The sequence below is a fragment of the Myodes glareolus genome, chromosome 1 (genome assembly GCF_982192425.1).
Source record: "Myodes glareolus chromosome 1, mMyoGla1.1, whole genome shotgun sequence".
NCBI lineage: Eukaryota > Metazoa > Chordata > Mammalia > Rodentia > Cricetidae > Myodes > Myodes glareolus.
In genome coordinates, this window is record NC_142026.1 from 129,194,788 (window position 1) to 129,222,571 (window position 27,784).

Below are 27,784 nucleotides of genomic sequence, written 5' to 3' on the forward strand. Positions count from 1 at the left end.
CCCAGGATGGAAAACCAGGGAGTGTGGGCTGCCAAACACATTGAGTGAAGGCAAAGAGCAGGGCTGCAGCTAACTCTGGACTTCAATAGAGTGTGGTTTGGATGGAGGTTCCAGGGAAGGGAAGAGCACATCCTCAAAGCAAAGCTGGACCAAAAGTCTGCTGTTAATTCTCCACAAGGAACAGTCACACAGGCCTGCCTGGATGTGATGATTGGAGGAACCATAAGGTTTAATGGCGAACCAATTTCATCTGGTAAGATGTTCGGTAGGGATGGAGAGGGAGGAGGAAAGGAAGTGGGGGGAGTGGGAGGGTGTTGGGAGGAGGAGCAGAAATGGAAACTTTTATAAATTAATAAAAAATAATAAAGTAAAAAACAACAAAAAAAAGATGTTCGGTAGGGCTATTTTGTTTCTTCTCCTGGGATGAGGTATTTCAGGAAAGCTGAGTTTTGTGGCTTCTGAGTTAATAAAGGGAATTACAATACTCTAAACTGAAAAAGGTCTTAATCCCACATCTCAAAGGTCAGTGCTGTTTGGCAAAATCATCAAACATAACGGTTTGATGTCTTTTCTTAACTCCCGGATCAGAGAGTTGTAAGCAAGGAGCTAAGAACCTCTATTCTTTTTGCTTTGCCACGCTTCTATATCTGCTTGGCACAGCTGTTGGCTCCGCAAGCCTGGACTAGAGGGAGGCGGGTGAGGTTTTCTGAACTGAAGACTCATGGGTGAGTGTGAGCTGCCTCTCATAACCTCACTTCTCTAGGTTTAGAGGTCCTCTGGGAGGGAGATGCCCTCATTGCTGGACCCCAGCTCGAATCCTTAGATGAGCCTGTGCATTTTATACTGCCTCTTTATTCTGTCCTGTCTATACTCAAGACATCTCTGCATCCATCCCCTGGAGAGCCCTTAGACAACTTAGCTGCCCTTACGCTGTGGGGTCAAGGAGTAATCTCTTCCTTTACTCATAACTTCCAGGCTGAGGCCACACAATGGTACTCATCCCCGCCCCAATTTGCCTACCTCATCTGCTGCCGAGATGCAGGTTACCCATGCAAGCATTTACTCTTTGGCAAAGACATCAGAAATCATCCAGCCTGCCTGGCAGGGGTTTAGAAACCAGATGTTGGTGACTGCCAACTAAAGGGGACAAGAAGCTGCCCCCTGAACAGTGTCACCGAAATTCTTCTACCTATACTAGAGGACTAAAGGCATCTCTCGTGTCTTCCCTGGGGTGGGGGAGGAGTAGGATGGAAGAGGAGAGATACACGGGAGCTCACACCCCAAAGCCCTGCTCCAGCCTCACTCTGCAATAGCTTATTGCCCTCTGCTGTCCCAAATATATGTGACAGTAATCAGCATCCCTTCTTCTCAGCGTGACCATGACTGCCGCTTCCTTGGCTTCTGGTGAAGCGTCCAGCGCTCCCATCCATGCCTGGGATCAGTACCAAGCACAGCTAAGTCAGTTAGAGAGAGAATCAAGGACAATAAAAAGGAAAAAAAAACACATAAACACCTCGAAGAGAAAGGAGACAAGATACCCTAGAGACGTCAACCAGGAGCTGGTGAGGTGTCAGTCAAAGCATACCAACCACACTGAGTGCTTCTCGGGCTCGGGCATGTGGGAAGCCCAGGTTCCCTGTCCAACCCAGTTCCTTCCTGATCTGCTTCATGGTTCCTGGGACTGGAACCATTTACAGGGCCGTGAACAGACATTGGCAACCCTATCCCTGTCCTCTAGCCCACTTAGGGTGTAAAAGGGTTAGCACATTGTTAGTAAGAACACATATTCATCAAGAGGGGTGTATCTATTCCTGTCTAAACATAAAATGCACCAAGAAACAACCAGGTTGTTAATGCATTCACAATCCTGCAAGGAAGAGAGAACTACCCTTATTATAGCATTATGATATTTGGAATGCAAATATGCAACAGAAATTGACACAAATAATTTTACTAATGCTAATGTTTAACCCCTGTATATGAAAAAGCCCACATGTTGGCTAAGAATTATGGTGATACAGACATATATACACATGTACAGGTACACACATACATATTCATTTTGTATTTTGGGAGGGAAGATGTGATTGGTTGTTATGTGGTATTTACTACAAAAATCATCTTTTGCTTACCTGAAGGTCTGTGGGTGTTTCTGGATTTTTTGTTAATTCTTTAAGGTCATTGATTTTGGAATGCAGTTCTTCCAACTTCAAGGCTTTGTTTTTAACTTCAGACTATGAAAGTAAAGACACAGGGGAAAGGCATCATGAATCCGAAGACCAACAGACTACACTTGGCATCGCATGCGGAGAGCTAGCGGTCATGACACCATCTTGAAGCAGTATTTAGAAGATCTGCTCAACTTTTTCGCTGGTGTAGAAGCTGTTACCATTAAAGTTCACTCTGAATAAGAGGGTATGTGGGAATCTCTCTCTTCTCACCCTCTTTTATTAAAAAAAAAATCCCTGGAAAAAATGAAACACTGACCAAAAGCACTGAGTCAGTGAAAATGTCCACTAGGCTGCCATTTATTCATTAGCAGTGTTATTACCAGTTACCATGGAAATGCTAAAGTCTTACAGAAGCAAGCTAAAACAAATGCACACCAGGACTGCTCAGGGACTATCAACAGCACACAGAAAACATGCTTCAAATAAATATTTACAAGACCTTGAAGCAGAAATAACTTTTGCATTTGCTATTTTACTTACCCTTGCCCCTTTTCAATCAGCAATTAACATACAAACAAATACCAAACCAAGAATCATTATTGAGCAAAGATGCTTATAAACTTCACAGTTCTGAGTCACAAAAGAATGTTTAATACGAGAGTGCTCTCAGCTTGAAAAACAGAACCTAGTGCTTTGTGACAACAGAATTTCCAATGGCTTGAGTTCAGAAAGCAATTTATTGTACAATATGGAACTCACTGCCGGCCTTGGTGGCTTTTTACAGCACCAGCAGGGTGTTTAGGGAACTCACCTGCTGACCCACACTCACTTAGAGCATTGTGTGAAGAAAGGGCTGGCAGCAGGAAGGACAGAGTCAGGCTCTGGGTTGGTTCCAGTGCATTGATTTAGTAACCGACGTATCACAGGGTCAGCAACAAAAAGCTCATCTCTGGGAGACTGAACCTTGCCACACCAAATAAGGGTTTGAGGCTCACAGATAGCCAAGTTTCTGCAGTCAGCACAGGAAGGCTGATTTGACAACAGCCTGTCCTACGAGAACTCATGCTGCAGTATTGACCGTCACTGCAGGTTCTCAGCATGGTGTCCCCATCCTTGTGAGCAGGAAGACGCACCATAGAATAGCACAGCATCCCATGGCATGCCCTGCGTCTGCTGCGGATGTATCAGGCATCAAGAATTCAAGGGTTTAGTGCATAATAAGGTGTATAATAATAACTAGTCAACGATAGTTTTTTTGCAATATGATCTTGCTACATGACTAAATTACCCTCTAACTTCAGCCATCATTCTGCCTCAGCCTCCCAAGTGCCAAGATGATAACTTTGTACCATCATCTGACCAAGAAAGATAAATTTTGAGTATGCACTAAATTTATTTTTATCAAATTTATCTAACTGTAAATTATTTACAAATAGACTTTTTAAAGACATGTTTTGCCTACATATGTGTGTGTGTAGTATGTGCATGCCTAGTGCCCACAAAGGCCAGAAGAAGGTACTTGTTCTACAGGAACTGGAGGTTCAAATGGCTGTGAGCTGCCATATTGGTGCTAAGAACTGAACCCAGACCCTCTACAAGAGCAACAGGTACTCTTAGCCACAGAGCCATCTCTGCAGGCTTTATGATTAGATTTTTAAAAAGGATTTATTTTACTTAAAAATTGTGTATATGTGTGCAAATGTATGTGTTTGTATGTGTGAGCATGTGTGTATACTTGTGTGTGTGTGTGTGCACCTAAATGCAGGTGCCTGTGGAGGTCAGAGGCATTGGTTACAGGCTGTTGTGAAATTATCAACATGGGTGTTAGGAATTGATCTAAGGTCTTGTGCAAGAGGAGCAATATACACTCTTACCACTAAGACATGATTCCTGTTATTCATTTTTTTCTTTTCTTTTTAAAAATTTTTCTTTTATTTTGTGGTATAGGTGTTTATGTCTGTGCACCACAGACACGGTTGGTTCAGAGGCCAAAAGAGGGTATCCTATCCCCTGGAACTGCTACAGATGGCTGTGAGCACCATGTGGATAAAGGGAATTGAACCCAGGTTTTCTGGAAGAACAGTTAATGTTTTTAACCACCAAGAGGACTCCAGCCCACAATTAGCGTTTTCTTATGTGTATTTAATTCTGTATTACATGGTTTCTAACAATCACCCTTTGTGAGTCTGAATACCCAACTCCAGCACAAACCACTCTACAAGCTGTAACATCAGCAGTACCAACTAAAAAAGATCTTGAGATTCTTCACTATGTCTGAATGTTTAGTCTGTATAGTTTTTTTTTTGAGTTCTGATACCTTTAGAAATTGAAATTATATTACAAGAGCTCTCAAAAGCTATTGGAGTCTGAGAGTGCCTGGTAACTTAGGCAGTACAGTTACACCAGACTACAGTCCTTCATTCACTTCCCTGTCAGGTCTTTGTATGTGCCAGATGTGTGGGTGTGGGGGTTGTGGGGTACCAGACTGCAGAATGTGAACAGGATCTTCTTTCACTGGATGACAGTCCATTACATGCCTTTTAAAACAGCTCTCTCTCTCTCTTTAACCTGTCTAATTTCTAATCATGTCCCTATTATTGCTATATGGTTTTTCAATTGTGTGTAATGTGCATTCACGTGTGTATTGTGCTGGCACATGTGTAAGTCTGTGCATTTGTGTGCAAAGGCCCGAGGTCAGCATTGAGTCTCTTTCTCAATTGCTATCCACCTTATATATTGAGGCAGGGTCTTGCACTTGAACCCAGAGCTCATTGATTTGGCAAGTCTGGCTAATAAATGTGCTCTGAGGGTCTCCTGCCACTGATTCTTGAAGATAGGAACACAGGCAGATCACCACACCCACAGGACATATGAGAGCTCTGCGGATCTAAGACCAGGGTCTCATAATTACACCACAAACACTTTATCTGTCATAAAACACCATGACCAGAAGCAACTTGGGGAGGAAAGGATTGGTTTGGCTTACAATTCTATGTCAGCATCCATCACTGAGGGAAACCAGGGCAGGAACTCAAGAAAAAAAGGCAGGAACCATGGACAAAAGCTTCTCATGGGTTTGTTCTCTGTGTCTTGTTCTACTTGCTTGTTCATACAGCCCACCTGTCTAGGGATGGTCCCTCTTACATAAATTATTAATCAAGAAATGCCCTAGAGGCTAATCTGATGGAGGCAATTCCTCAGTTGAGGGTCCCTCTTCCCAGATGGCTCTAGTCTGTATAAGGTTGCAAAAACAAAACAAACAAACAAACAAAAAAACCAACAAAGCCCCCCAAAACCTCAAAAGTCAAAAAATTCCCAACTAACAGGCACAATGTTTGCTAAGAATTTCATGGATGAATTTTAAAAATTAACACAATCAATAGGATTAAATGTAGTTGAGAATAAATAACCAAGCACAATTTTCAAAGGCTGGGTACTTTTTTACCTTTAATATTCTCCTATTTCCATAAATAAAATATAACACAACACCAAGCATAACCATGCTGTAGGAATTCCTACGGCCAGTAGCCTTTAAATTACCCGCCCACTTGGGTGTGTCCTCTTATACTATTTATGCCAATGTAAACATGCGTCTGGCCTCTTTTCAGCCTTCGGGATTCATTTACTGTTCCCCATTCCAGTAGAGGATTGTGATCTGTAAGTCTACCCCTAAATAAATAACCCTCTATCATTCTCACTTCTGAGCTAGTGTAGGATTTCTTTTGAGCATCCTTCTTCATAACCCCAGCTCAGTGTAGATGTTTCTTTTCTGAATGAAGAAGAATAGGCACAAAAAGTTACAAGCACTCCTGGTTTGGGTTTCGCAAAGGAAGGTACCATATTTACAGAATAATTGGACACTTAATGTACTTTTTTTTACATGTTTTATAGCAATGATATTACATTTCCAGTTTCCTACATTAAAAATTCAGTACACTGATATAAAACTTCTATTTAAATCAATAGGGTTCTGCTATGATATTGATCTATTCACAGTAATCTTTACAAGAACTGCCTTTAAAAATCTGTTAAATCAAGATAATCACTTTTTTTTTGCTATGTCTGGTTTGCATAGGTTAACTTCGGGATATTTTGTAACTTATAATGTTTTATAGGGATCTGAAAATTTGAAGAAGTTATAAATACAGAGATCTATTTGGAGGACATGCTAAAACATATCAATAGCTTTTTATTCAAATGTATCAAAAATTTAAGATTATCCTTTAAAAGCAAGTTTTACAGATTCTAATTTCGCTTGTGAAACATTACAGGTTTTACCTCCCGATATCATATGCATGATTTAAAGGCTACCTCTGACTCATTAGCAATCTTGACTGCTGCTAACCTGGGACCTCTGAAAATTAAATCCAAGGAAATTCTGTTGCCAAACTTAGGTATTCTGAGTAACATACAATGGAGGAAGGACTAAACTCAAGCAAGAAATTTGATTATTTAATGTTTTCTCAAAGAGAGTGATCTTACTCAAAGTCATGTCTTATTTCACAACAGAAAATGATATGGCAATGAGAAAGGTTAGAAACAAAGATCTCATGCGTGTACTTTTCTTTTATACTAATGTTTGAAGTTCATTGATAGTGGTTAAATAAAAACTGTCCCCATATGCTAATGTGTCGGAAGACTTGGTGGCCCTTTGGTGGCACTGTTAGGAGGGGAAGCCTTGCTGGAGGATGTATATCAGTGGGGTGTTCATACTTTGGCCCCACTTTTGGATTTCTCTCTCTGCTTCCTGTGTGAAGATGAACTGTGGTGGGCCAGCCTCACAGTCCTGTTGCCGTGCTCTAGCTGCTAAGATGGACTGTATCCTTCTCAGAACTATAAGACTGAATAAACCTTTTCCCTCCAAAGCTGATTTATATCAGGGTTTTTTTATTACAGCAACAGAAGAGTGAGGAATATAAGCCCCAACTAAGAAATAATTATTAAAACTGCTTAGCTGGAGCCTAATCAATTTTTAAAATCAATAGTTGAAGTTAGGTGACTTTTGCCTTATTCCTCTGTGTCTTTAAAAAACAGAATGGACGTAGGAACACTCATTTTTCTCTCTCTCTCTTATTCCGTATAATGGCATGCCCTACCTCCACATGTAGGTATTGTCATTTACCTCAAATTCTTTCAGGAATTCTTCAGTTCTGAGGCTGTTGTTCAGATCGCTGACGTTTTCAACCAGTTGTGGAAGAGAGCTGTTGGACCATCCTTCAATCTCATCTTTACTTGAGAGGACCTCATCCCAGATGGACAGGCTTACCCTTAACCTGTCCATGTTTTCTTCAATTTTCTCTGATACCTGGGAAAGGAGTCAAAATATGCGGTTCTTCAACCCTTACTCCCCCACCAATGCCTTCATGATAAGAAAAATTATAATCTGACAAAATTTCAAAATAATTATTGTGCATTTATTAGCATACCTTAAATGCCAACCAATATGTAGACTAACTCCATCAATGGGAGAGTTGTTCGAGTTCTGAGACATTCACTTTTCATTCGTAAGTTGGGGTACAAATGACAAAGGGTATGTCAGGATGCACAGAAGTAGCACTTACTGGATAGGACTCTACAGGACTGAGGTCCAGATAGGATGGCACCAAATTTATTTTCTTTATTTAAAACTTATTTTCTGTACACAGGTGTTTTGTACTTGTATGTATATGCACTACACGTGTGCAGTGCCTACATAGGCCAGAAAGGGGCACTGCATTCCCTGGGGCTTGGGTTACAGAAGGCTGTGGGCTGCACTGTGAGCACCGAGGATCAAACTTGGACCTTCCACAAGAGCAGCCAGTGCGCTCAATCTGAGTCATCTCTCCAGCCCTGTATTTATTTTCTAAGCACTTTTACTTGTAATGCTGTGATACAGGGGTGGACATTAATTAGATTTGAGCATGTCTGTGATACAGAAAACATTTAGGGTCTGGCCATGGAGCTAGTGAATGACGGTGTAAGAATTGAAAGTCCAAGTTCTAAAATACAAGCCTGATCTCGTCAGTGCAAGACTACGGCCTCTATACCCCAAATTCATATTTACTGCAATTTAATTTTCTATCATTAGAAAATTAATATGGATATGGATATATTATCCATTTTTAATCCATAACAGCAGTATTTTGAGAAGGGAAATGCTCTAAGTTGTGATTTGTCATGCCTGTAGTTATCAAATGGAATTCTGGGACTCTGTCAGCAAGCTTTGTCACACCAGCTCATGCGTCTGTCTTCTCCCTCCAACTATCACTTTTCTTCACTTGGAGTTAACTCTGAAAACTAGAACTGGAGTTCCAATCTCTGGTTAATCCTCTGCCCGTTTGCCTGCAAGAACCTGCATGTAGGCCGCGCAGGGACTCCAGGGGGTGCTCTTACATCCAGCCACTTGTCCAGGGTGCCTTCCATGTCAGTCTTGACCAAGCTGAAATCTCCGCTGTGGACTTTTTTCAGCTCAGATAGCAAGTGTTTGCCTTTGCTGGTAAAACTGTCCAACTCTTTCTGTTTAGAATTCATTTCATTCCTGGCAGTTTCATGCTGTGGGCATAAACGTTTTCTTAATTAGTTAAACAACCAGTGATGAGGGTTTAAAACATTAGCCTTCTAAGAGATATATTTTGCTTAACTTTATGCTGAAACTAATGGTAATATGTGAACATGTATATATATATATATATATATATATATATATATATATATATATACAGCTGAGATATACATAAATACAGATATGTATTACATATATAAATCTATAATCTTCTTGAATTAAAATTTTCTAAAAAAAATCGGCATTTTTAGAAAAAGAGTTGAACTGCTAACGGGAATTATCCACACCTAGCTGTGAAACAAGAACAGTTGTGCAGAGAGGAAAATGCATGGATGAACATTGAAGACAATTTAAATAAATGTGCTTGCATTTTACCTTGGCAAAGACCCACTTCAGGTCCTCCTGGTCCTTCACGGTAGCTCTCATGGCAATGACATTGCCAGCACTTTCCAGAACTTTACACACAGTTGACTTCAAATTCTGATACTCTCTTATTAAGTCAATAAGCCCACAGCACTGCCCCTGGCTGTAATGATTAAAGAAAATATCACTTATCACACATCAGGAGGGAGAAAGATTTCTCTTCGATTAGACCTAATATATCATTGCACAAATGCATTCAGAGATGGGTGTGGGTACCAAAAGAAAGCCATGCTCTCCCCACTGAGATCAATACTGTTGTTAGTTTATTCTGCTAAATTCTAACTTCAGTCTCCTCTCCAACTCAATCGTACGTGAGGCACCCAAATATTGCAAGCTTTAAAGTGGTTTTTTATGTCGCTTAGGTTATTTTTGATTCTATAAGTCGAGAGGAAGGTGGTGGTGGTGGGGGAGAAACCAATAGCAGATAAAACAAAGCAGTGTTTGTGTGGCATAGCTAAATTAAGAATCTCCGTTTAAAGTCTTCATATAAACCAATCCGAATTTTCTTTCAAGTGCCTTTGTATATGGTGCAATAGCGCCTGAGGCTCACTTCTTTAAAAGCAAATGAGTGGCCAAATGTCCCAGCATCCTTCCCTGAAGAGATCCTCTTCATCAGCTTCTCATGTAAAACTGTCAACCATGAGTTGATTGTGTAAGAATGAGTACATTTATCCATTTTATTTATTTATGCCCCATTTAATTATTCTTCAGCTAAAATATCACAGTGACCCAGGTAATGTGAGCCTTAAAATTTCTTCTCAGAAATAAAAAAAATATACATTTATGTGTTCCTGCTTGTGTGTATGTGTGTGTGTGTGTGTGTGTGCGTGCGTGTATGTAAGCCAGATTTCCATATCGGCTCTTTTTCTCAATCCTTCTCTACATTACTTTTTGGCTCAGGCTCTCTCACTGAACCTGGAGCTTGCCATTTCTTCCTACCTGGTCATCTAGCAGGCCTCAGAACTCTCCCAACTCTAAATGAATTTGTCATAGAATTTCCCAGGAAAAAAGGGGGGACTTTACGGTAAAATGTGTAAATTTTAATTTTTCAAGTTAAAATTTAACTAACTCAATTACAGGTAATATAACCAAACAAGTTTAAAATTCTAATTGTAGCATCCCTCAATGATGGATAATTACTGCTTTCAGAGAATCTTTTTTTTTTTTAACATCAACTTCACATGCATTTGCATAGCAAGAGAGCAACTTTAAACATAGTTCTGAAGTATTGCAGTTTTAGTGTTGCTAGCAGGGCCTAGAATACCCAGGGCTGTTTAACCATTGGCCACATCTTCAGAAAGCAACAGGTAACTTGCAGTGCTACAAACCGAGTTGGAAACTTTGACCAGTTCCAGAGAAACTTACTTTTCATGAATTAATCTTTTAGTGTCCTCCCAGGTAGCCTCTAAGCGGTTTATCTCCCTGTCCACTTCAGGGGCAAAAGCCACGTCCTTCTTGGCAATTTGTTTTGCTTTGTCTTTCAGCCAACAGAGCTCATGCTCTCGGGAGCTTAATTCATCCTCTAGCTGGTTGAAAACTCGCAACCTGTAAATCCAAATGTTAGTTTAGTGCTAAACTACCAAAGTCATGAACCGATACTTCCTCTCTCTAACTCCGGACCTCAGAAAGCACATATTAACACAGCTAGCAAAAGTCTCAACACAGCAATTAATTTAATGCATATTAATGGAGGGAGAAACTTTAAAACATAATTTTGTAAAATGACCATATATTAGAAAACACTAAAAATCACCCTTACTGTTTATTTGCAACGTTTTATTGAACTTTTAGCTTCTCCTCTGGTGGTCGAATAGTTCTCAAAGAAGGCTAATGTTATAGGCCAAGTAGGTGAATTCTTCTTTTGCAAGGTCCTGGAAATCTTTCTGAGCTCTGGGGTCCAGGTCACATAAATAATCATCCTTCAGTATTACAGTTGTTTCATTTAAAGTCAAAGGAGCACCATCAACATTTTATGGAAAAAATCCACTATTAAAACCTAGAATGCCACCTTTAATAAAAGATTTCTGTGAGAAAGCAATCCTGATTTTCTGTCCCCTAATGCATAACCATTTGCATATGTGTCCCTACAGGAGGCCACTGACTCATCCATGCATTCTGGTGTTGTGCTGCAGTGTGTAATATACAACTGCTCCCAAGGTGGCTGCAGGCAGATGTCCCTGGTTCTCCACACCTCGCAAATGCATGTGCGAAGCGCCTACAGCAAGCAGGACAGGGAGTTATCTATATATCTAAGACTGAGTAAATCCAGAAGTTTATTGTAACCTTTTCTCAGCCAATGTGTGCTTTTGAGTGGATTAGAGGAGTTGACAGGGCCCTTGAGCCAGCTTGGGCCTTCATCTCCAGCAGCTTGGGGACCCCCCATCTGCTTGGCCTGGCTTGGCCAGAGAGGATCAGTGGTCTTTTTTATTCTCAGTGCTGCTGGTAGCTTCTGGGATGAGCTACAGCGAGCAGCTCTGTGCCTCTTTACTTGGAAATTTAGTTTAACTTTTTCAAACCTTAGTCTTCCTTGCTAATTTATTGTTAAACTCATCCAATATCATATCAGATGATATAATAAGAGGCCTCCTGTAGTTCTAACGTAAACCACATTTCTGTCTCGGTTTCCTGTCCTGATTAGAACTGGGTGGGCGACAGTGGTTTTGGCAGAGACAATGATCCTCATCAACTATGCATGTTGGTGTAAGTGCACTTCAAAGTTTCTCCGCCTTCAAAGCTGGAGACTGAACTCAATCCCTTGAATAGGGACAAGGTTCTATTCATAAAGTAAAAGATTGTACTGGAGTCTATATTCATAGATGGAAATCACTTCCAAATTTACTAAAGGAACTACCTCCTGGCTCCTTTGCCTTTTCGCTGAACACTCCTGGGAAAGCCCCAACTTCACTCACACCTTCTTGCCTGTCTCCTGCTTCCCTCTAGGCAAAGAGTTACAAACAGTTGTGGAGAAACACTTAGCCAAGTTGACTGACGTCACTTTAAATGAGTGAACACGGACTTCAGAGGACCACCTGCCTCTCTGCTAAACTGTTCTTAGCATGGGAGGACCAATGTCTCCATTCCCTCCCCTCTGCCCTTTTGTCTCCTACTCTCAAACAATGAGCTAGCTCCAGGCCTTATTGAAACACTGGAAACCCACCTCCTCAGGGAGGAACCTGCTGATCCATTCGTCCCCAGAACCACACATTTATATAAATCTCTGTCTGCATTCTTTAGTTTTAAAAAATTATTTTTGTATGTGTGAGCACTTGCACCTATGTATCCTACCATGTGTGTGTCTGGTGATCAGAGAGGCCAGAGGAGGGCATCAGATTCCCTGGAACTAGAATCAGTGCTGTGGATGGTTATGTATCATGGGAGGGCTAGGAACCGAACCCCAGTCCTCTGCAGGAGCAGATGATCTTAACTGCTGAGTCATCTCTCCAGCCCCTCTGCTTGAATTCTTGATAGGAAGAAATAGATAATAGGATAGGCATGTGGTGGTGGCGCAGGCCTTTGATCCCAGCACTTGGACAGCAGAGGCAGGTGGATCTCTTTGAGTTTGAGGCCAGCTTGGCCTACAGAGCAATTTTCAGGACACTTAAAGCTACACAGAGGAACCCTGCCTAGGAAAAAAAAAAAACAAACCACAAAACAAAACAACCACCCCCAAAATAAATAAATAAATCAAAACAAAACAAGAAAAAACACCAATAGATAATAGGATGTACCATCCTCATGTAGGTAATGTCTCAGAGTGTCCATACATACACTGTCATTACAAAGGTCCTTAAGGAAATCAAAAATAAATGAACAATTCCCAAGTGTCACATTTACCTTCAAGGGAAGTAGCGAGGTGTGGGGGAGAGTTGGAGGGGGCGTGGTTGACACAGAGAAACAGACAGAGATAGCAAGAAGAGACAGTTGCCCACATAGGGTACTATTAATTCTTGGTATGAGAATGAATTCCCGAGCAAACAGAAAGCAGGAGAGACTGGCGTCTGCCAGGTTCCTGACCTGTGCTGCAGAGCCTGGTGGGTGGGCTCTTTTAAGCGCTCCCGGTCAGTCCTTTCTTCAATGTCTTCAATGCTTCTCAGCAGCTCTTCTTTCTGGTCTTGGAAAGCCTTTTTCAAGACTGCCAGGGCATCTGCTTCACTCTGCTTGGTTCCCAGAAGATTCTGGATCCTCTCTACTTCTGAAGAGAGCTGGTCAGTGGTGGCTCTGCAGGAGGTCCTCTGCTCCGGGCTCCCGCCCTTCAGGTGGTACTGGGCTTTGGTCAGGACGCCATCAAGACAGACGGCGCTGGGTTCTAAAGCCTTCACGTCTTGAATAGCATCATCAAGGTCTTTCTTTAGGGACTCTGACTGCTTCTTACTCATGCTTTTGGTGGCTTCCACTGTTTGCCTGAGCTGGTGGAGACGAGTGGATGCCGAAGCATGGCTCTGGAGGAATTCTGCGAGCTGTGTCAGAGCCAGCTTCCGCCTCTCCACTACCTGGTTGGCCTCCTCAAAGAGCTGGAAGCAATCATCAACCTTGATCTGGAGCGGGTGAAGGTCCTCAGCTCGTCCCAGAGACCGCAACTTTGCCAAGTGACCTTGCAGACTCTCTGCTTCACCCCTTTTCTTCTCTATTTCTGCAGCATGGTCCTGGAAGGGAGGAGAGTCTTTGGTTCTCAGACACGCCACCACAGTTATTACTGATAAACAACAGGGTTTGCAATCTCAGGGAAGAGAGTCTATGCGATGGAGTGCCTAGCATTTATTTATTTATTCTTTATTTATAGTTCTGTGCATGTGTGACTTGGCTTGCATGAGTGTATGCATGCATGCAGAGGCTAGAGGTCAACACTGAATATCTTCTTCAGTTGCTCACCCCTGCATGGTCTCACAGTGAACTTTTAGGTACTTGATTGGGTGAGAATGGCTGGCTAGGAAGCCTTAGAGATCATCTTTTCACTGCCTCCTGGAATTAGGACTAAAGGTATATGCTACCATGTCTGAAATTTTCACATGAATGCTGGAGATAAAACTTTGGCTCTTGAGCTTCCATGGTATTTTACTGACTAAGCCCTATCATCACCCTTTAGCTTGGCAGTTGGAATTCATCCACAGGGTGCTGAAGAGATGGTTCAGTGATTAAAACTGATTCATGTCCTTCCAAAGGACTCACAATTGTCTATGATTCCACCTCCAATAAATACAATGGCCTCCACTGGCCACTGTGGGCAGCTATATTCATATGTACAACCTCACTTACACACACACATCACACACATTTTAATATATGCATAATTAAAAATAATAAAATAAAATATTTTAAAGCTATCTATAGCAATGCTTTCAGAATCATGTTTAAAATTCAACAGAAGATTGTCATCAATTTTAGCCCAGTTCTCACCACAGAGTGCTGTGGCACGTTGGTCTTTTATCCTGTCATTTGCATTATTCTTAATGCTGATTGGCCAGTAGCAAGACAGGAAGTATAGGTGGGGCGAACAGGCAGGAAATAGAGGCAGGGCAATGAAAATTCTGGGAAGAGGGAAGTCTGCAGTTGTCACCCAGACGCAGAGGAAGCCAGACACAGAGCAAGCAAGATGTGACTGCCTCGCCGAAAAAGGTACCAAGCCACATGGCTAACACAGACAAGAATTATGGGCTAATGTAAGTTATAAGAAGCCTGAGCTAATGGGCCAATCAGTTTACAATTAATGTAGACCTCTGTGTGATTCTTTGGGACTTAATGACTACGGGAACCAGGTGGGACAGGAAACCACAGTCAACAACGGAGAAACCATCACTTGTTTTAATCTTGACCACGATGGCTTTGGATAGTCCCCAGCCTGACAATTAAACCACTTCTTCTCACTCCAGACACCTGGTCTCCTTGTACTTAAAGGTTTTCCTCTAGAAAGCCTGCCTACGTAAGTCCATTCTCTCTTCACCTTTGTGAAGTCAGTCTATTCAAAGACTCTGACGTGGGTCAGCTGACCAACCTGAGACTCATCCCTCTGAAGCACCTAGTCAGAAAGTATTACCTCTCTGGCAGGCTCCTTGGAGTGCTATGGACATTCAGTCTGTGATTCTATCAGTTGCAAAACTGTCTCATGTCCTGAAGACTGTAAGGTTTACTTTTCCTTTCGTAGCAGGGGCATACAAAGCCAGCCTAGAATAAACACTTAGCAACTGTTAAATGTTTTATATGGATTCTATACAGAAACTCTAGCATCTCAATACTTGATCAATATCTGACTTTGAATTTTAATAGCACCACAATAGGTATTGTTCATAGGTTACAAAGAAGGAAAATATCAATAATTCATGAATTTGGAACCATATTTATACAAAGTAGTTAATTCAGAAAAAAAAAAATGAGCTGCCGAGACAGTGGAATTTGTATCAGTCTTTGGTTTTGGACCAAAACAAAATAGAAAACTCAAAAATTGAAATTCTTAACATTTTATGCTCTAAATTACAGTTGTTGTTGTTGTTGTTGTTACTGTTGGGGTTACCCTGCTGTTTTATCTGAAATCTACCTGCCCATCACAGTGGCTGGGTCCATAAGTCCAATTATCAAGCCATTTTTCATACAAACACAAAAGCTAAATTGTTGCCATGTATGTATTTTAGTGTGCTACACCTTTGAATTCAAGGGGCCTCTTTGCTGGAAATACGTCGTTTCCATCTTGAGAGAATCCATTTTACCTTATGCCGGGTGAGAGCCACTTGATGGTCCCTTAAGTTTATCTCCGAAGTCGCTTGCAATTCGCTGAGAAAGTGCTTAATCCAGACAGAGAAGGAAAACAGCAGCTCATCAAAGCGCTGGTGCTCAGCCAGCACAGTCTGGAGGAAGTGCATCCTGTGGGGAGAGGGGCAGTAAGTGGTTGGCTGTGACCTGAATGCTTACTCTGGAGCTTACTCCCTGAGCAAAATAAAATAGCTATACAGAGACAAGCCAGGCCTCTGGGTATATTCAGACCCCCAAGCCCCGTCTTTCTCCTAGTCTTCCGGCTCTTTGGGACCCCCTGTCCACTCTGGTGGGTTGTTCTTCCTTCTCTCCTAAGCCCCATTATTTTCCTGGTCTTCCGGCACCCCTGTCCACTCTGGTGGATTGCTCTTCCTTCTCTCCTAACCCCCATTTTTTTCCTGGTCTTCAGGCACCCCTGTCCACTCTGGTGGGTTGCTCTTCCTTCTCTCCCAAGCCCCATCTTTCTCCTGGTTTTCCCGCTCTTGGGGACCCCCTGTCCACTCTGGTGGGTTGCTCTTCCTTCTTTGTGCTTCTGCTCCACATCGCCATCACCTCGGCTGTGCCTGTTGCTCTAGCAGCATCACCACCACTTGCAGACTGGCATCTCTCCCTGTGCCCGATCCCACCCATCTCCGGTCTAGGCCCTTTCCTCTTGCCCAGTTTCTAGAAGCATCCTAAACTGGCAGTCTTACTGCCCCCATACCTTCCCCAGCTGCCTACACTCAAGGTGACAGCCAGGCAGGACTTCCTGTTAGAGCTGGGAAGACGAACTCCTCAGAGCTTATGACGTGCGATAGTGGTGTCCTGTGTCCTGCTTGATCTCTTTCTCTGGTCCCAACTGCTACAGCCTACCTGTTCTCTCCCTTATCTCTCTGGTGCATGTCCATTCACTGCTGTCTTAGAACCTTTGCTCATTTGCTCGCTCTACTGTATATGGGTCACCAGAGCAACACCTGTCTGCCCTGGCGAACTGCTCAGGTGTGTCTAAAGTGCCACGGTGCCTTATTGTGTTGCTTTGCCAGTATTTCTCACCAGGAACAAAACAGTCTCTTTCATTCATTTGTTGAATGATACATTTATTTCCTCCAACCCAGTCTTGCCCCTCTTCCCACTCCACAAATGCAAGAATTTTATTTGTTTTTATAATGACAGAATTGGAAAAGATGACTGGCATATTTGCAGAGATCAACCAACTTGTAAAGCAAGGGAATTAACTGATTACTAATAGGTGACTGAGATCAGAATCCAAACTGGAATTGAAAATAGCAACCCTCCGATATTAATACATATTCCAGTGGTGTACATTCAGTTTCTCTACAGACTATCTTTATGCTCCATGCAGCTTTAACTTGATTGTTGATTGACAGAGGAGGGCCCAGTCTGTTATGGTCAGCACCATTCCTAGGCAGGTGATCCTGGGCTAGCTGAGGGCGGCCCTGTCAGTGAGTCAGCAAGCAGCCTTCCTCCATGGTTTCTGCTTCAAGTTCCTGCCCTGACTCCTCTCAGTGGTGGACTGTGATTTGGAAGTGTAAGCTGAAATAAGCCCTTTTTGTTCTCCTAAGTCTCTTCATCATAGTGTTGTATCACATGGAATATCCTATGGAACAGGAAGCTACCGGAACATCTTGCATGCATAGCTTATACTTTCATTCATATATATATATGAACATATATATATATATATGTGTGTGTAGATATACATACATTATATCACACATACATACACACACACACACACACACATATATATATATATATAATGTATGTATATGTAGCTTGTACTTTCAATGCCTTCACATGCTTGTGTCAGTTAAAAGTCCTCCCATTCTCTCTGGGAGTTAGTAAATAGACCCTGTTCTGAGGGAAGCTTCTTGACTTGGAAGAACTATTATTAATTCCTCTCTGTGACTTTCCCCCAGACATACAACCATCCTCTTCTCCCTCCTTTCCATAGTCCTCCGTGCTTGTTCCTCTCAGGCCCCTCTCATGGGTTTCTTGTTATCCTCAGCTTGGTTTTAAAAGCACTCAAGATTAAGTTTTCTCCACTCTAATGGCTTTGGCACCTGGTGCGGTGCCTGGCACCCAGCAGGGACCCTGTCAACGTCTGTTGGTTGACTGCACAAATGAGAGATGACAAGGGAGCAAGCATAGATAGTATGAAAGTGGGGAATGACCTCCTGTGCCTAGCAACAGAACTTCATTTCAGAAATACAATGAACAATTGCTGAGTAAGTGAACTCTCTGGCAGCCAGAGAGGTTAAAGTGTGTGCAGAACCACACTGGTTGCTGCCGGATATTTGAACACACTATGAACCCTGGGTTTCTGTTAATTAAATAAGTAAGACCTTGGGTGAGGAGGCAGAGCTGGTGACTAGTTAAGAGGAAGTAGCCATAGAGACTTGGAGGGAATACAGGAAATGGATAGAGAAGCATAAAGAAAGCAGTAGGGAGGGACTGGAGCTTGGTGGTTCTTTTTTTGTTTGGGATGGCAAAGAGATGTTCTCTCGCTGGGTGGCTGGCTAAGGAGGAAGGTTAGCTCTTGCTTCTCAGCCTCTCTGAGTTAGCAAGTTTTGATCCCAGTATCTGATTCCAGAGTCTTTATTGGTAATAGAATGACAGAGACTTAGCTGAAAGTTATATTTGTGGCTACAGAGGCAGAGGTGGTCCTGGCAGGACTTCTGAGTCCCCACCGGGCCTCACCCTGAGCAGCTGGGCAGTGTTGCGAAAGTTCAGTCAGGAGCTGAACCAGCCAGAGATTCAGATGCAGCTGCTATGCCAACAATAAAACCATTGGAAATCAATACCAGTTACCGGCATGCTTTTAATTAATCAAATATTAATCCTCAACTTAATTAAGATTTAATCTATTTTCACCTCCACTTAATGCTACATCATTTTACTCTGTTTTTCCAAATGTGTACATTGCAGTGGTTGGGAGGAGCAGTTGTGTGTAAAACTCTCTGGTTGAAAAATAAATAACATATGAGGCAAAATATTAGCAGCCATTTTCTTCCAAATATAATAAATAATACAAATAGCAGCAACCTTCTCAATTCAACGTGTTTGAGCTGGGTTCATCATTTGGCCCATTGTAAGAACAATGCTTGGCATCCAGGCTCACCAGCAATGTTCACTATTGAGGACATCTGGATCCAAACATGACAGGCAGAGTAGTTTTCATTTCTTTTATAATCTTCCCTTGAACCGCCACATTAAGTAAAATCAAACAAAACACACCGTTCACCCTAGCAGACAAACGAGCATCATTCGGGGCCATTTGGCAAGGAACCAACCTTTTGTTGATCGTCTGTGGTAAGTCTCTCCAGCGCTCATCCAGCTCTTCCAACTGCAGCTTCATCGCCGCCACGTCGTCCTTGGAGGCCGCTGTGAACAGGGCTTCCTTCAGTTGCAGGAGATTGCTGTACACCGAGGCCTGGGACACAGCTTCATTTTGCAGAGCCTGAAGAACAATGTAAGACAGGCCTCACTCCAACAGGACTGACCCAGCCGACTGCTAGAGGCTGGCTTTACATTCTTGTGCAATTCATAGAGAGATGTTGTTATTTGGTTTATCATGGGCTCTCGGCCACTTTTAGCACAATTTTTAAAATGATTTTGAGGCCTGTTTGGTTTTTCAGTGTCTGAGTAACAGATAGGCAAATTTGGAAGCTGTGAATTTCTCTGACAATGAGGAAACTGAGTAGACAAAGAGAAGCAAGGACAATCTACTGCAGAAGGGATTGCCATTTTAAATCAAGATGTCACTCCAGGCACTGGGAATATGGTGTGACTATATATTAGAGACTTTATTAGGAAAAACTGAAGAACTTAAGGGGGTGTTCATTTCTTTTGGCATGCAATACAACTGCTTTATTTTTATTTTTGATGATTACGCAATGAACTTCTTGGATGCTCTGAGGTCTTTGGCTCTTGCTAATGAGAAAAATCAAAGCTAACAGCAGGTGATTAAGCGGTTAAATTAAAGTGATCACAAGAGAGATGACAGCACACAGTAAACACTTATCCAGAGGCTCCTTTTGCTTCTCTGTGGGGCCCGACATAGAATGCAAACAGAACTGCGGAGGCAGGAAAGGATGGAGACCCCTTCCATGATAACAAGGAAGCCCCCCTGTAAGTATTGGACTCCATGCTGGGGAGGATACAGGAAAGAGAAGACCTGGAAAGCAAGGCCAGGAGGTGAGCAGCTACACCCACTTTGTCAGGTCACAGCTTGGCGGGGCGGGGGGGGGGGTGTTGGCTGACTGCAGTGTTCAGACCCTGTGACAGAGGCCTCTGATCTCTCTTAGTCTTCTCACTGGCTGACACTTACTCATTTTTATTTTGTTTCATTGAACAAGTGAAAGAATCAACAATGGGATAGAGACAGGCATCGCTAAAGTGGAGAGTAGGTTTCTGGTTTGATTTATCGGGAAAGGAGCCATGGCTCTCCTTCTGGAACCACCTTTCCTCACCTGTAAAAGAGTCAAACTGAGCTGTGAGCCACTTCACCCTTAGGGAAGCCCCAGGGTTTCTGGAAAGGGACTTTGGGGAAGACGAAGACCATTCAAGCTTTGTAAGCCAGAGTGGGAAAGGACAAGGGGTATAGCACCCTTCCGGAGTCAGGGAGGGAAGAAACAGGAGGTGGCCAGTGGTTTCAGACACTAGAGATATCTCAGGGGGACTATTAGGAAAAATATCAAACTATCAGCTCTCTGCTTCTTTTCCTAGTTACACTGAAGAGTGATGTCGAAAGTCAAGAAAGAATCTATTGTACAATAGGTCTCTTTTCAGAAGCAATTTTGCCTGCTGACATTTTTGGCTCAGATGGCATCCTCCAAACACATTACTAATATCCCAAAATCAGCAACATTGTCTGAAGTTTTAATAATAAAAATATTTTTTATTTAAGTTTAGAATATTGGCTTCTCAAGGATGCTTTAAGCCACAGTGTCTTTCTGTCTTCCTATTGGGGCTTCATTTGTTTTTCTTGTCTTTCTTGAATATAACAATTATTCTTGATTTCTTTTTACATTCTATTCTTTTTTACAGAATTGCCTTTTGTTTTAAAAAAAATCACCTATGTTCAAAAGGCTGCCAACCTCACCTAATCTATGCATTTCTGACTCGCCCCTTCTCCTCCTGGAATACCAATTATATTCAGATGCTACACATTGTATTACAGGGCTGCTTAAGACACCATGGACCCAGGGAACCACCAAGCTCCCTTGTCACCACTGTCACCATGTCTGTGAGTTGGGAGTGCTCTCTTTCTTTCAGCACGCCTTGATGTCAAATGGTGCTTCCGGGATAGTTAAGGGACTTAGATACTTCACTAATAAATTAACTTAAAAAATGCAACCATACAAGATCATTCCATTCCCACCCCGCCCTCCCCGAGCTTGCCTGTATTAACTGTACTTCAGTCTCCACTTTGACTCTGTCTGCACAAACGTCCTTTTCTGGCGAACTGGCTATGGCTTCGCATCGCTCTAACCAGGTCAGAAAGGGCGACAGCTTCTTCTCCAGCCTAAAGAGAGAGATAAAAAGTTCTTACTTCATCCAAGATGGTTACCCTAGAAGACACGTTCTCTCCAGGCTGGTGGGTCTGACATGAACTGTTACAAATGATGCTCATTGGCTGTGTTATTCCTGCAGACCAAAGGGATTAACTTCATTCATTTTCATGCGAATTCTCACACACTTGCTCACATTCGTAGAATAGGTTAGGACACATACACTTCCTCTCTACTCTCAGGCTTCCTTCTCAATGGGTACCCTGCAGTAGGCATCCAGACTCACTCATCTCATATCTACGGTCATTATTTCCCATCCCTTATGGGGCCACTCATCTGCTCTCCCCTATCCACCATGGAGAGCAAGGCAAGAGCTAACGCTGCTCACCTCTGCCAGTGGGCCAGCAGGTCCTCCAGTGCCTTCTGTCTCTCCTTGGCCTTGTGCAGTATCTCCTCATACCGCCGCTGTAAGGCCGCAGCCTCCTGGGTGCAGGACTCTCTGTTCACCGCCTTCTGGGCGCTGGCTGAGAAGCTGGTGACTGTGCTGTTGAGAGCCTCCAGGGCCTGGCAGAGATCCTGAGGGGGGAGCAGAGGAGACAGGCGCGTCTTGATTCACAGGAGGTGCGGGCCAAAATGATTCACAGTAGCTGCAAATGCAGATGCCAACCTAGGCACAGTCTACTTTCTCTCGACCCATGCCAGGCTCAATTTATAAATTAAGAATGGCGAGTGACTAACAACATAAACGAAGAAGATGGCTATAATTACACCCTGTAATTGAGATGGTTGGTACTGGCTGTCAACTCGATTGGATCTGGAATCAACTAAGAGGCACGCCTCTGAGGGGGTCGAGGAGGATATTTCCCAGGAGGTTTAACCCTCCAGAAGTATTCCTGACATAAGGAGGCCTGAGGGAAAAGTTGTCACTTTTTGCCTGTCCACCTTCGTCGTTTGCTGGTGAGTACACCTACTCCGCTGTTGCTGCTCCTCCTGCCGCATCTGCTGCCTTCCAATAAGGAAGACAGTCATTCCTCAGGAATCCTCCCGACCGCCAATGCCTGATTGGACTGCAAATGGTCCTGAGGACAGTTTTCAGGTTCTCAGCCGCTCCAGCATGCAGACAATGCCTGCTGGGCTACCCAGGGTACCCTGTGGTCCATTTAGTAAATCCTCTTGTGTGATTCACTCTGTCAAACCCTTTCTAGTGGAATGGAGGTGTTTATAAAAGGTATGATCTACCTATATCTAAGATTTTTTACTTTAGTATCATTAACTTGTGCTTGACTTCAGGTAACTGAAATCCCAGAAGTCAGAACTGTGGCTGAAGGAATATCTGGGTGGCAGTAACAGCGTGGCATGAACAATGAGGTCCCTTTTCCAGTTAGACCCATCACAACCCATCCAACCCTTCAGTCAGAAAGGCTGCCACGGAGTTCAACAAGCCAAGAGTGCCCTGCTATGAGTTTTAGCAAGACATGTCAAATGTGAGGAGAAAGTGCCTTCTGGGATGCAGAACTGTGTAGGGAGACAAACTTTCCTGGGGCTATGGCCTGTGAGACATCTCAGTGGGTAAAGGCGGCTGCCATCAAACAGGGCGACTCTGATACCTCTGACCCACATGGTATAAGGAGAGAACCAATTTCTGTAAGTTGTCTTCTGACCTCTACACCATCCCTGTTAAGAAATATGTAAATGTAATTTTTTTTTAAATCATGATGACTATGCTCAGGGAAAGATCATGTCTTAGACATAACACATTGAAAAAAAAAATACACAGCTGTCAATTTGAACAACATCCTTTCCAGATGTGTGTTTGCTGTTCATCTCTTTGAGCCTGCAGCTCCCTTCCTCTGTAGAAGAGACAAGTCTGTTGCATACATGCTCTTAAAGCAGGGACCATGAATGTTGTTTGGCTCCTCAGTCAGCGTGTTTCCTGTGAGTGTCTCTTTGTATGTGATTCTTGATTTTTGCACTTTTCCCTGCGTTCTCCCAGGGCTATGGGTTGTTTTGCTGAAGACTGATAGTAATCGGGAGGTACGTAGCCGGGTCAAGGATACCAATTCTTAGAGATCTTTTTTTTTGGGGGGAGGCGGGGATGAAATTCTCTCATACCTAAATGTGTCCGGTTAGCGTCTAAAATTCACCCTGCATGGACCATTTTTTTTTCTTACACATAAAATAGTGGAGAGGAGGACAGGGGTTTATTAAAGAGCTAATCTGAAAAATCACATATTCTGATGAGAAGAGAAACATATATACACATACATGTATAAGCACATTTACACATCATATATATCTATGTGTGTGGTATGCAAATGTATGTTTGCATGTGTGGACATGTGTGGGTACACACATACAGAAACTCAAATTTGAGGTTGGGTGTCTTTCTCAGTCACTCCCCACTTTGTTAGTGGGTGCAAGATCTCTCCTGAACCCGGAACATCTCTGACTAGTCTAGTCATCCTGCCCTTGTGGTTCTGTCTCTGCCTCCTGAACATTTCAGAAGGCCACTGTGCCTGGTCTGATTTTCTGTGGGTGCCTGGGATCCAACCGGTACTTACATACAAGTACTTTATCAACTCACGCATCTCCCCTGCTCAGTAAATATCTTTTAAATGACTATTTCCCTTATAAATATATATTTATTATAATTTATAATTATTATAGTATTAATCTTACATAATATATAAATATTATATATTTTTTAAATGGGAACTAATTTGCATACTTAGATGTTTTGTTAGAAGAAATGATGTTGTTTGAACCATTTAATTCCTCAACTAACCTAAAATATTTCCAAGTTTCACTCTCTCAGTATTTGCTGTTTTCCTTTCAAGTAGAAATAACCAAATTTTTGAGGGGATAAACATGAAAAAGTGTGGTGATACGCTCTCACCATATGCTCTTGGAGAACCTTGTATGTTTCTGCAACTGAGGAACATATTTTAATAGGATCAGCCAGCCGCTCTGCAAATTCAGACACAGATTGCCGGATCTAAAAAAAAAAAAAAAATGGTGGGACATGAAAGTAATTTAAGATACATACCAAGGCAGAGGAGGGTATCGAGGACTCGGCAATTTTTCTGTTGTAGATGAGCTTTTGATGTCATGATTGCATTTTTAAAAAGGTTTTCTAATAAAATCTAAAATCATTGCAAAGGTACTAAGACTTAATCTTAACACAATGTATAATAATGATGTTTGTACATCCCAAGGTTGCCGTAAATATAGTGCTGAATTCAGTTTCTAAGCACTTGTTGGGTTGTTAGCATGTGGTCTTTCTTTATTGCTCCTTTTCTGGAGAGTTTACTGTATGTCCGTGTATTAAATATGTAACTTTACCATGCATGGGCCAGTTCTCACCTTTGTCAGATTCTCGTCAAATTTTTGCTGCTGTGATAAGCGCCCCAGGATCGTCCCTTCCAGGCCCCGTGCGTGTTCACACAGCTCCTCCCAGTATCTTCTTACTTGGGTCAGCTTGGCTTTGATGCGGGCAGACTCTCCAACGGTGACAAACTGGACAAAGGACTGGGCTTCTTCTTCTAAGCCTACAATGCTGTCAATTTTGCCTTCTATTTCTTGAATTGTCACCTAATATTTGAAACAAGAGGAAATGTCAGTGAGGGCTGAGTAGGCTCACCTTCGTGAACGGACACAACAGCAGTAGAGACTACCAGGACAGCATGCTTCACGGACATCTAAACACCTTCGGGGCAGGGGCAAGCAGCTGCAAACAGATGCCACCTGCTTCCTGGCCTCATTTGGGGAGAACAGATGCCTAGAAGCACATGAAAACGGCTTGGCAATGGTGGCTGTGTAGGTTGGATGCAGAAGAGAGAGATGGCCACGTCTCGTGATGAAATAAGCCCTCAAGTACATCTGAAGACAGATGAGTATGTGGTTTCCTCATCAATCAAATACTAAAGGTCAGCTGGTCTGGGAAAGCTGTGTGTTCCAGAAACTTCCAAAACCAGTCATATTTGTTCATACTTAACCTTTCCAAACGTAACTGAGTATGCTGTATTTACTAAACCCTTTCCAGTCACACATAAAAACAGCCTTTGATAATTTATCATTTATTCCTTCAGCCAGTGGCTTCCCACTACATAACTCAGCAGTATATTCATCCTCCATCATCAGGGCCCAGACACACCTGGTCTAAGAATTTTAATAGCTGATGATTTCTCATAGGACCTGGAATTTCACTGCTCTCTTCCTTGGCTAGGTAGTCTACAGAAAAGTAATGTGTACATATCATCCATTTAATCTGGGACAGACAAGGTACTTAATAATGTCAGGCACTGCAGGGAAAGAACTGAGAGCTGTGTAGGATGTGTGCACATGTGTGTGTGTGCACATGTGTGTGAACAGCAGTGGGTGGGGGTCTCAAACACAGGAAAATGCAAGGCATTTCTCTGAGGGCTGCAAATCAAGCAAAACAATGTGAAAATATTAAATGGAAAGTACTGTTACCCTAGGAAAGATAAACGCGTGAATTCTGTCACGATGAGACAATTGGAAAGAGTTTGGGTCACCTTAAAGTCAGCTTGGCAAAATCTACATTCTCAATTTCTATATGCATGGCTACATGGGGTACCTGGTAGACAACTGTTACCTGAGCATAAAAGGTCTCTGTTTCTTTTGCTGTCTTATTGGATTCTTTTTGGGAAAAAAAACACTCACAGTTTAAAATGTGTATTGTCTAATATGCATCAGTAATTTGTCTACATAATCACAGCATATAACAGAAGGAACCTTAGTTGAGAACAAAATTATGAGTTCTCAGGCCCATTCATCTCACCAGCAAATTTGTGAACTAGATCATGAGGCTGTGTGTGTGTGTGTGTGAGAGAGAGAGAGAGAAAGAGAGAGAGAGAGAGAGAGAGAGAGAGAGAGAGAGAGAGAGGGAGGGAGAGAGAAAGAGAGAGAGAGAATCCTAGCAGAGGTAAGAGGGAAAGTGAGCCAGGAATATGTTGTTGCTAATTGTCAGTTTTGGAAAAACACACAATGCTGAACAAGAATGGGCTTAGACTGTCTTTACAGCCCGCAAATGCCCTATTAATTTTAACTGTCAGTTTGATTTAAGGGGGAAAGAATATTGCAAATGTATTTTTAATCTTTCTGAATTAGTGTAACCATCAGTTTGGCGTTACGATATGAACCTTCTATATCAAAGTCTTTTGGATTCCACTCTGTTATTGCTTTTGCTGACACACACCTTTTTGTCACTCATATCTGTTTTATGTATTTCAGATCATAACTGAAGTGCGATTTTGGATGCATCAAAATGTATCTCCAGTTTGATGGTAAGAAAAATCTATGACTGATTATATATTTAGTAATTAAATATTTCTAGTTTTTCCTAAGGAATGGGATGACATCTGATCATTTTCACAATTCAGAACTGCTCTGATAAGACTAAATATTACAGTAAATGAATTACTGGATGAATAAAGTCAGTCATAAAGTGCTTGTTAATTCTTGGAAGGAGAAGTTTGGGGACCAATTTAAATGTGGCCTTTTCTCTTTCTTAGAATCTAGTGAAAATGATTAAATGAAAATGTTTTTATTAAAGAGTTAAAATATTCATGAATTTTGTCTCAGGGATTGGCAGCTGCTTTCCTGGACAGGCTGTGTTTGCCACATCCCAGGGATCTCCGATTGTGCAGGACGCCTGGTGATCAAGAGCAGTGTCAGCTGAACACCATGTCACCCTCCCACCCTGCACATGGCTGCCACGTGTTCTGAGTCACAGCGTGAAATGTGTCCTCACTTCGGCATCTATTATTATATTTAGTGGCAGAGGAGTTTTCCATTTTAAACTGTGAACAGAGATAGCAGAAAGAAGTGACCGAATCTGAATCCGTGTGGCATGAAATTGTATAAAACAGAGAATGTATATCTAAAAGGGGACATGGAGTTTGGAAGGAGGACGTGGTGGGGATTCTGAAAGGCATTAGAGCGGAGGTTAGCTGCTAGATATGATCAAAATATATCACATATATATACACATATAGAAAATTCTCATATTATATATGTATATATATATAATATTCTTAAAGAATATATATAAACAAAGGATGCTCACTCCAGTCTCAATTATTTTAGCTCACATCTTTTAGCTGCTCTACTGAAATGGTCAGTGATAACTTGTATAGCTAGCTCTTTTGGCAGCAGGAGCGCTAAGGCACCAGAATGACTGTCCAGACAACAAGTTCATCCACAAAAAGAATAAACACCAGGTCTAAGGGCTTTCTCTACAAAAGAAATATTTCTAGCTCCCCCTGCTGGTTAGTAAGGGTAAATGCCGCTAATGCATCTTCCGTGGGTGGAGACTGTTTTGTTTGTTTGTTTGTTTGTGTTTGTGTTTTTGTTTGGCTTTTTAAGACAGGGTC

The 27,784-nt window shown here is 42.3% G+C and overlaps 1 protein-coding gene across 1 annotated transcript in view; it reads right to left on the reverse strand.

Moving 5' to 3' along the window:
* The window catches only part of Syne1 (spectrin repeat containing nuclear envelope protein 1), a 477,339-nt gene that overhangs the window by 271,500 nt on the left and 178,055 nt on the right, over nucleotides 1-27,784 (reverse strand). Inside the window, exons 35-46 of the mRNA XM_087912026.1 lie at nucleotides 24,753-24,975; nucleotides 24,286-24,384; nucleotides 21,778-21,965; nucleotides 21,280-21,403; nucleotides 19,170-19,336; nucleotides 15,834-15,987; nucleotides 13,150-13,778; nucleotides 10,501-10,680; nucleotides 9,088-9,238; nucleotides 8,544-8,702; nucleotides 7,294-7,476; nucleotides 2,133-2,234 (exon numbers count right to left, since the gene is read on the reverse strand). Of these exons, the coding sequence (XP_087768152.1) occupies nucleotides 2,133-2,234; nucleotides 7,294-7,476; nucleotides 8,544-8,702; nucleotides 9,088-9,238; nucleotides 10,501-10,680; nucleotides 13,150-13,778; nucleotides 15,834-15,987; nucleotides 19,170-19,336; nucleotides 21,280-21,403; nucleotides 21,778-21,965; nucleotides 24,286-24,384; nucleotides 24,753-24,975 (2,359 nt within the window). The remainder of the gene's footprint in view (nucleotides 1-2,132; nucleotides 2,235-7,293; nucleotides 7,477-8,543; nucleotides 8,703-9,087; nucleotides 9,239-10,500; nucleotides 10,681-13,149; nucleotides 13,779-15,833; nucleotides 15,988-19,169; nucleotides 19,337-21,279; nucleotides 21,404-21,777; nucleotides 21,966-24,285; nucleotides 24,385-24,752; nucleotides 24,976-27,784) is intronic.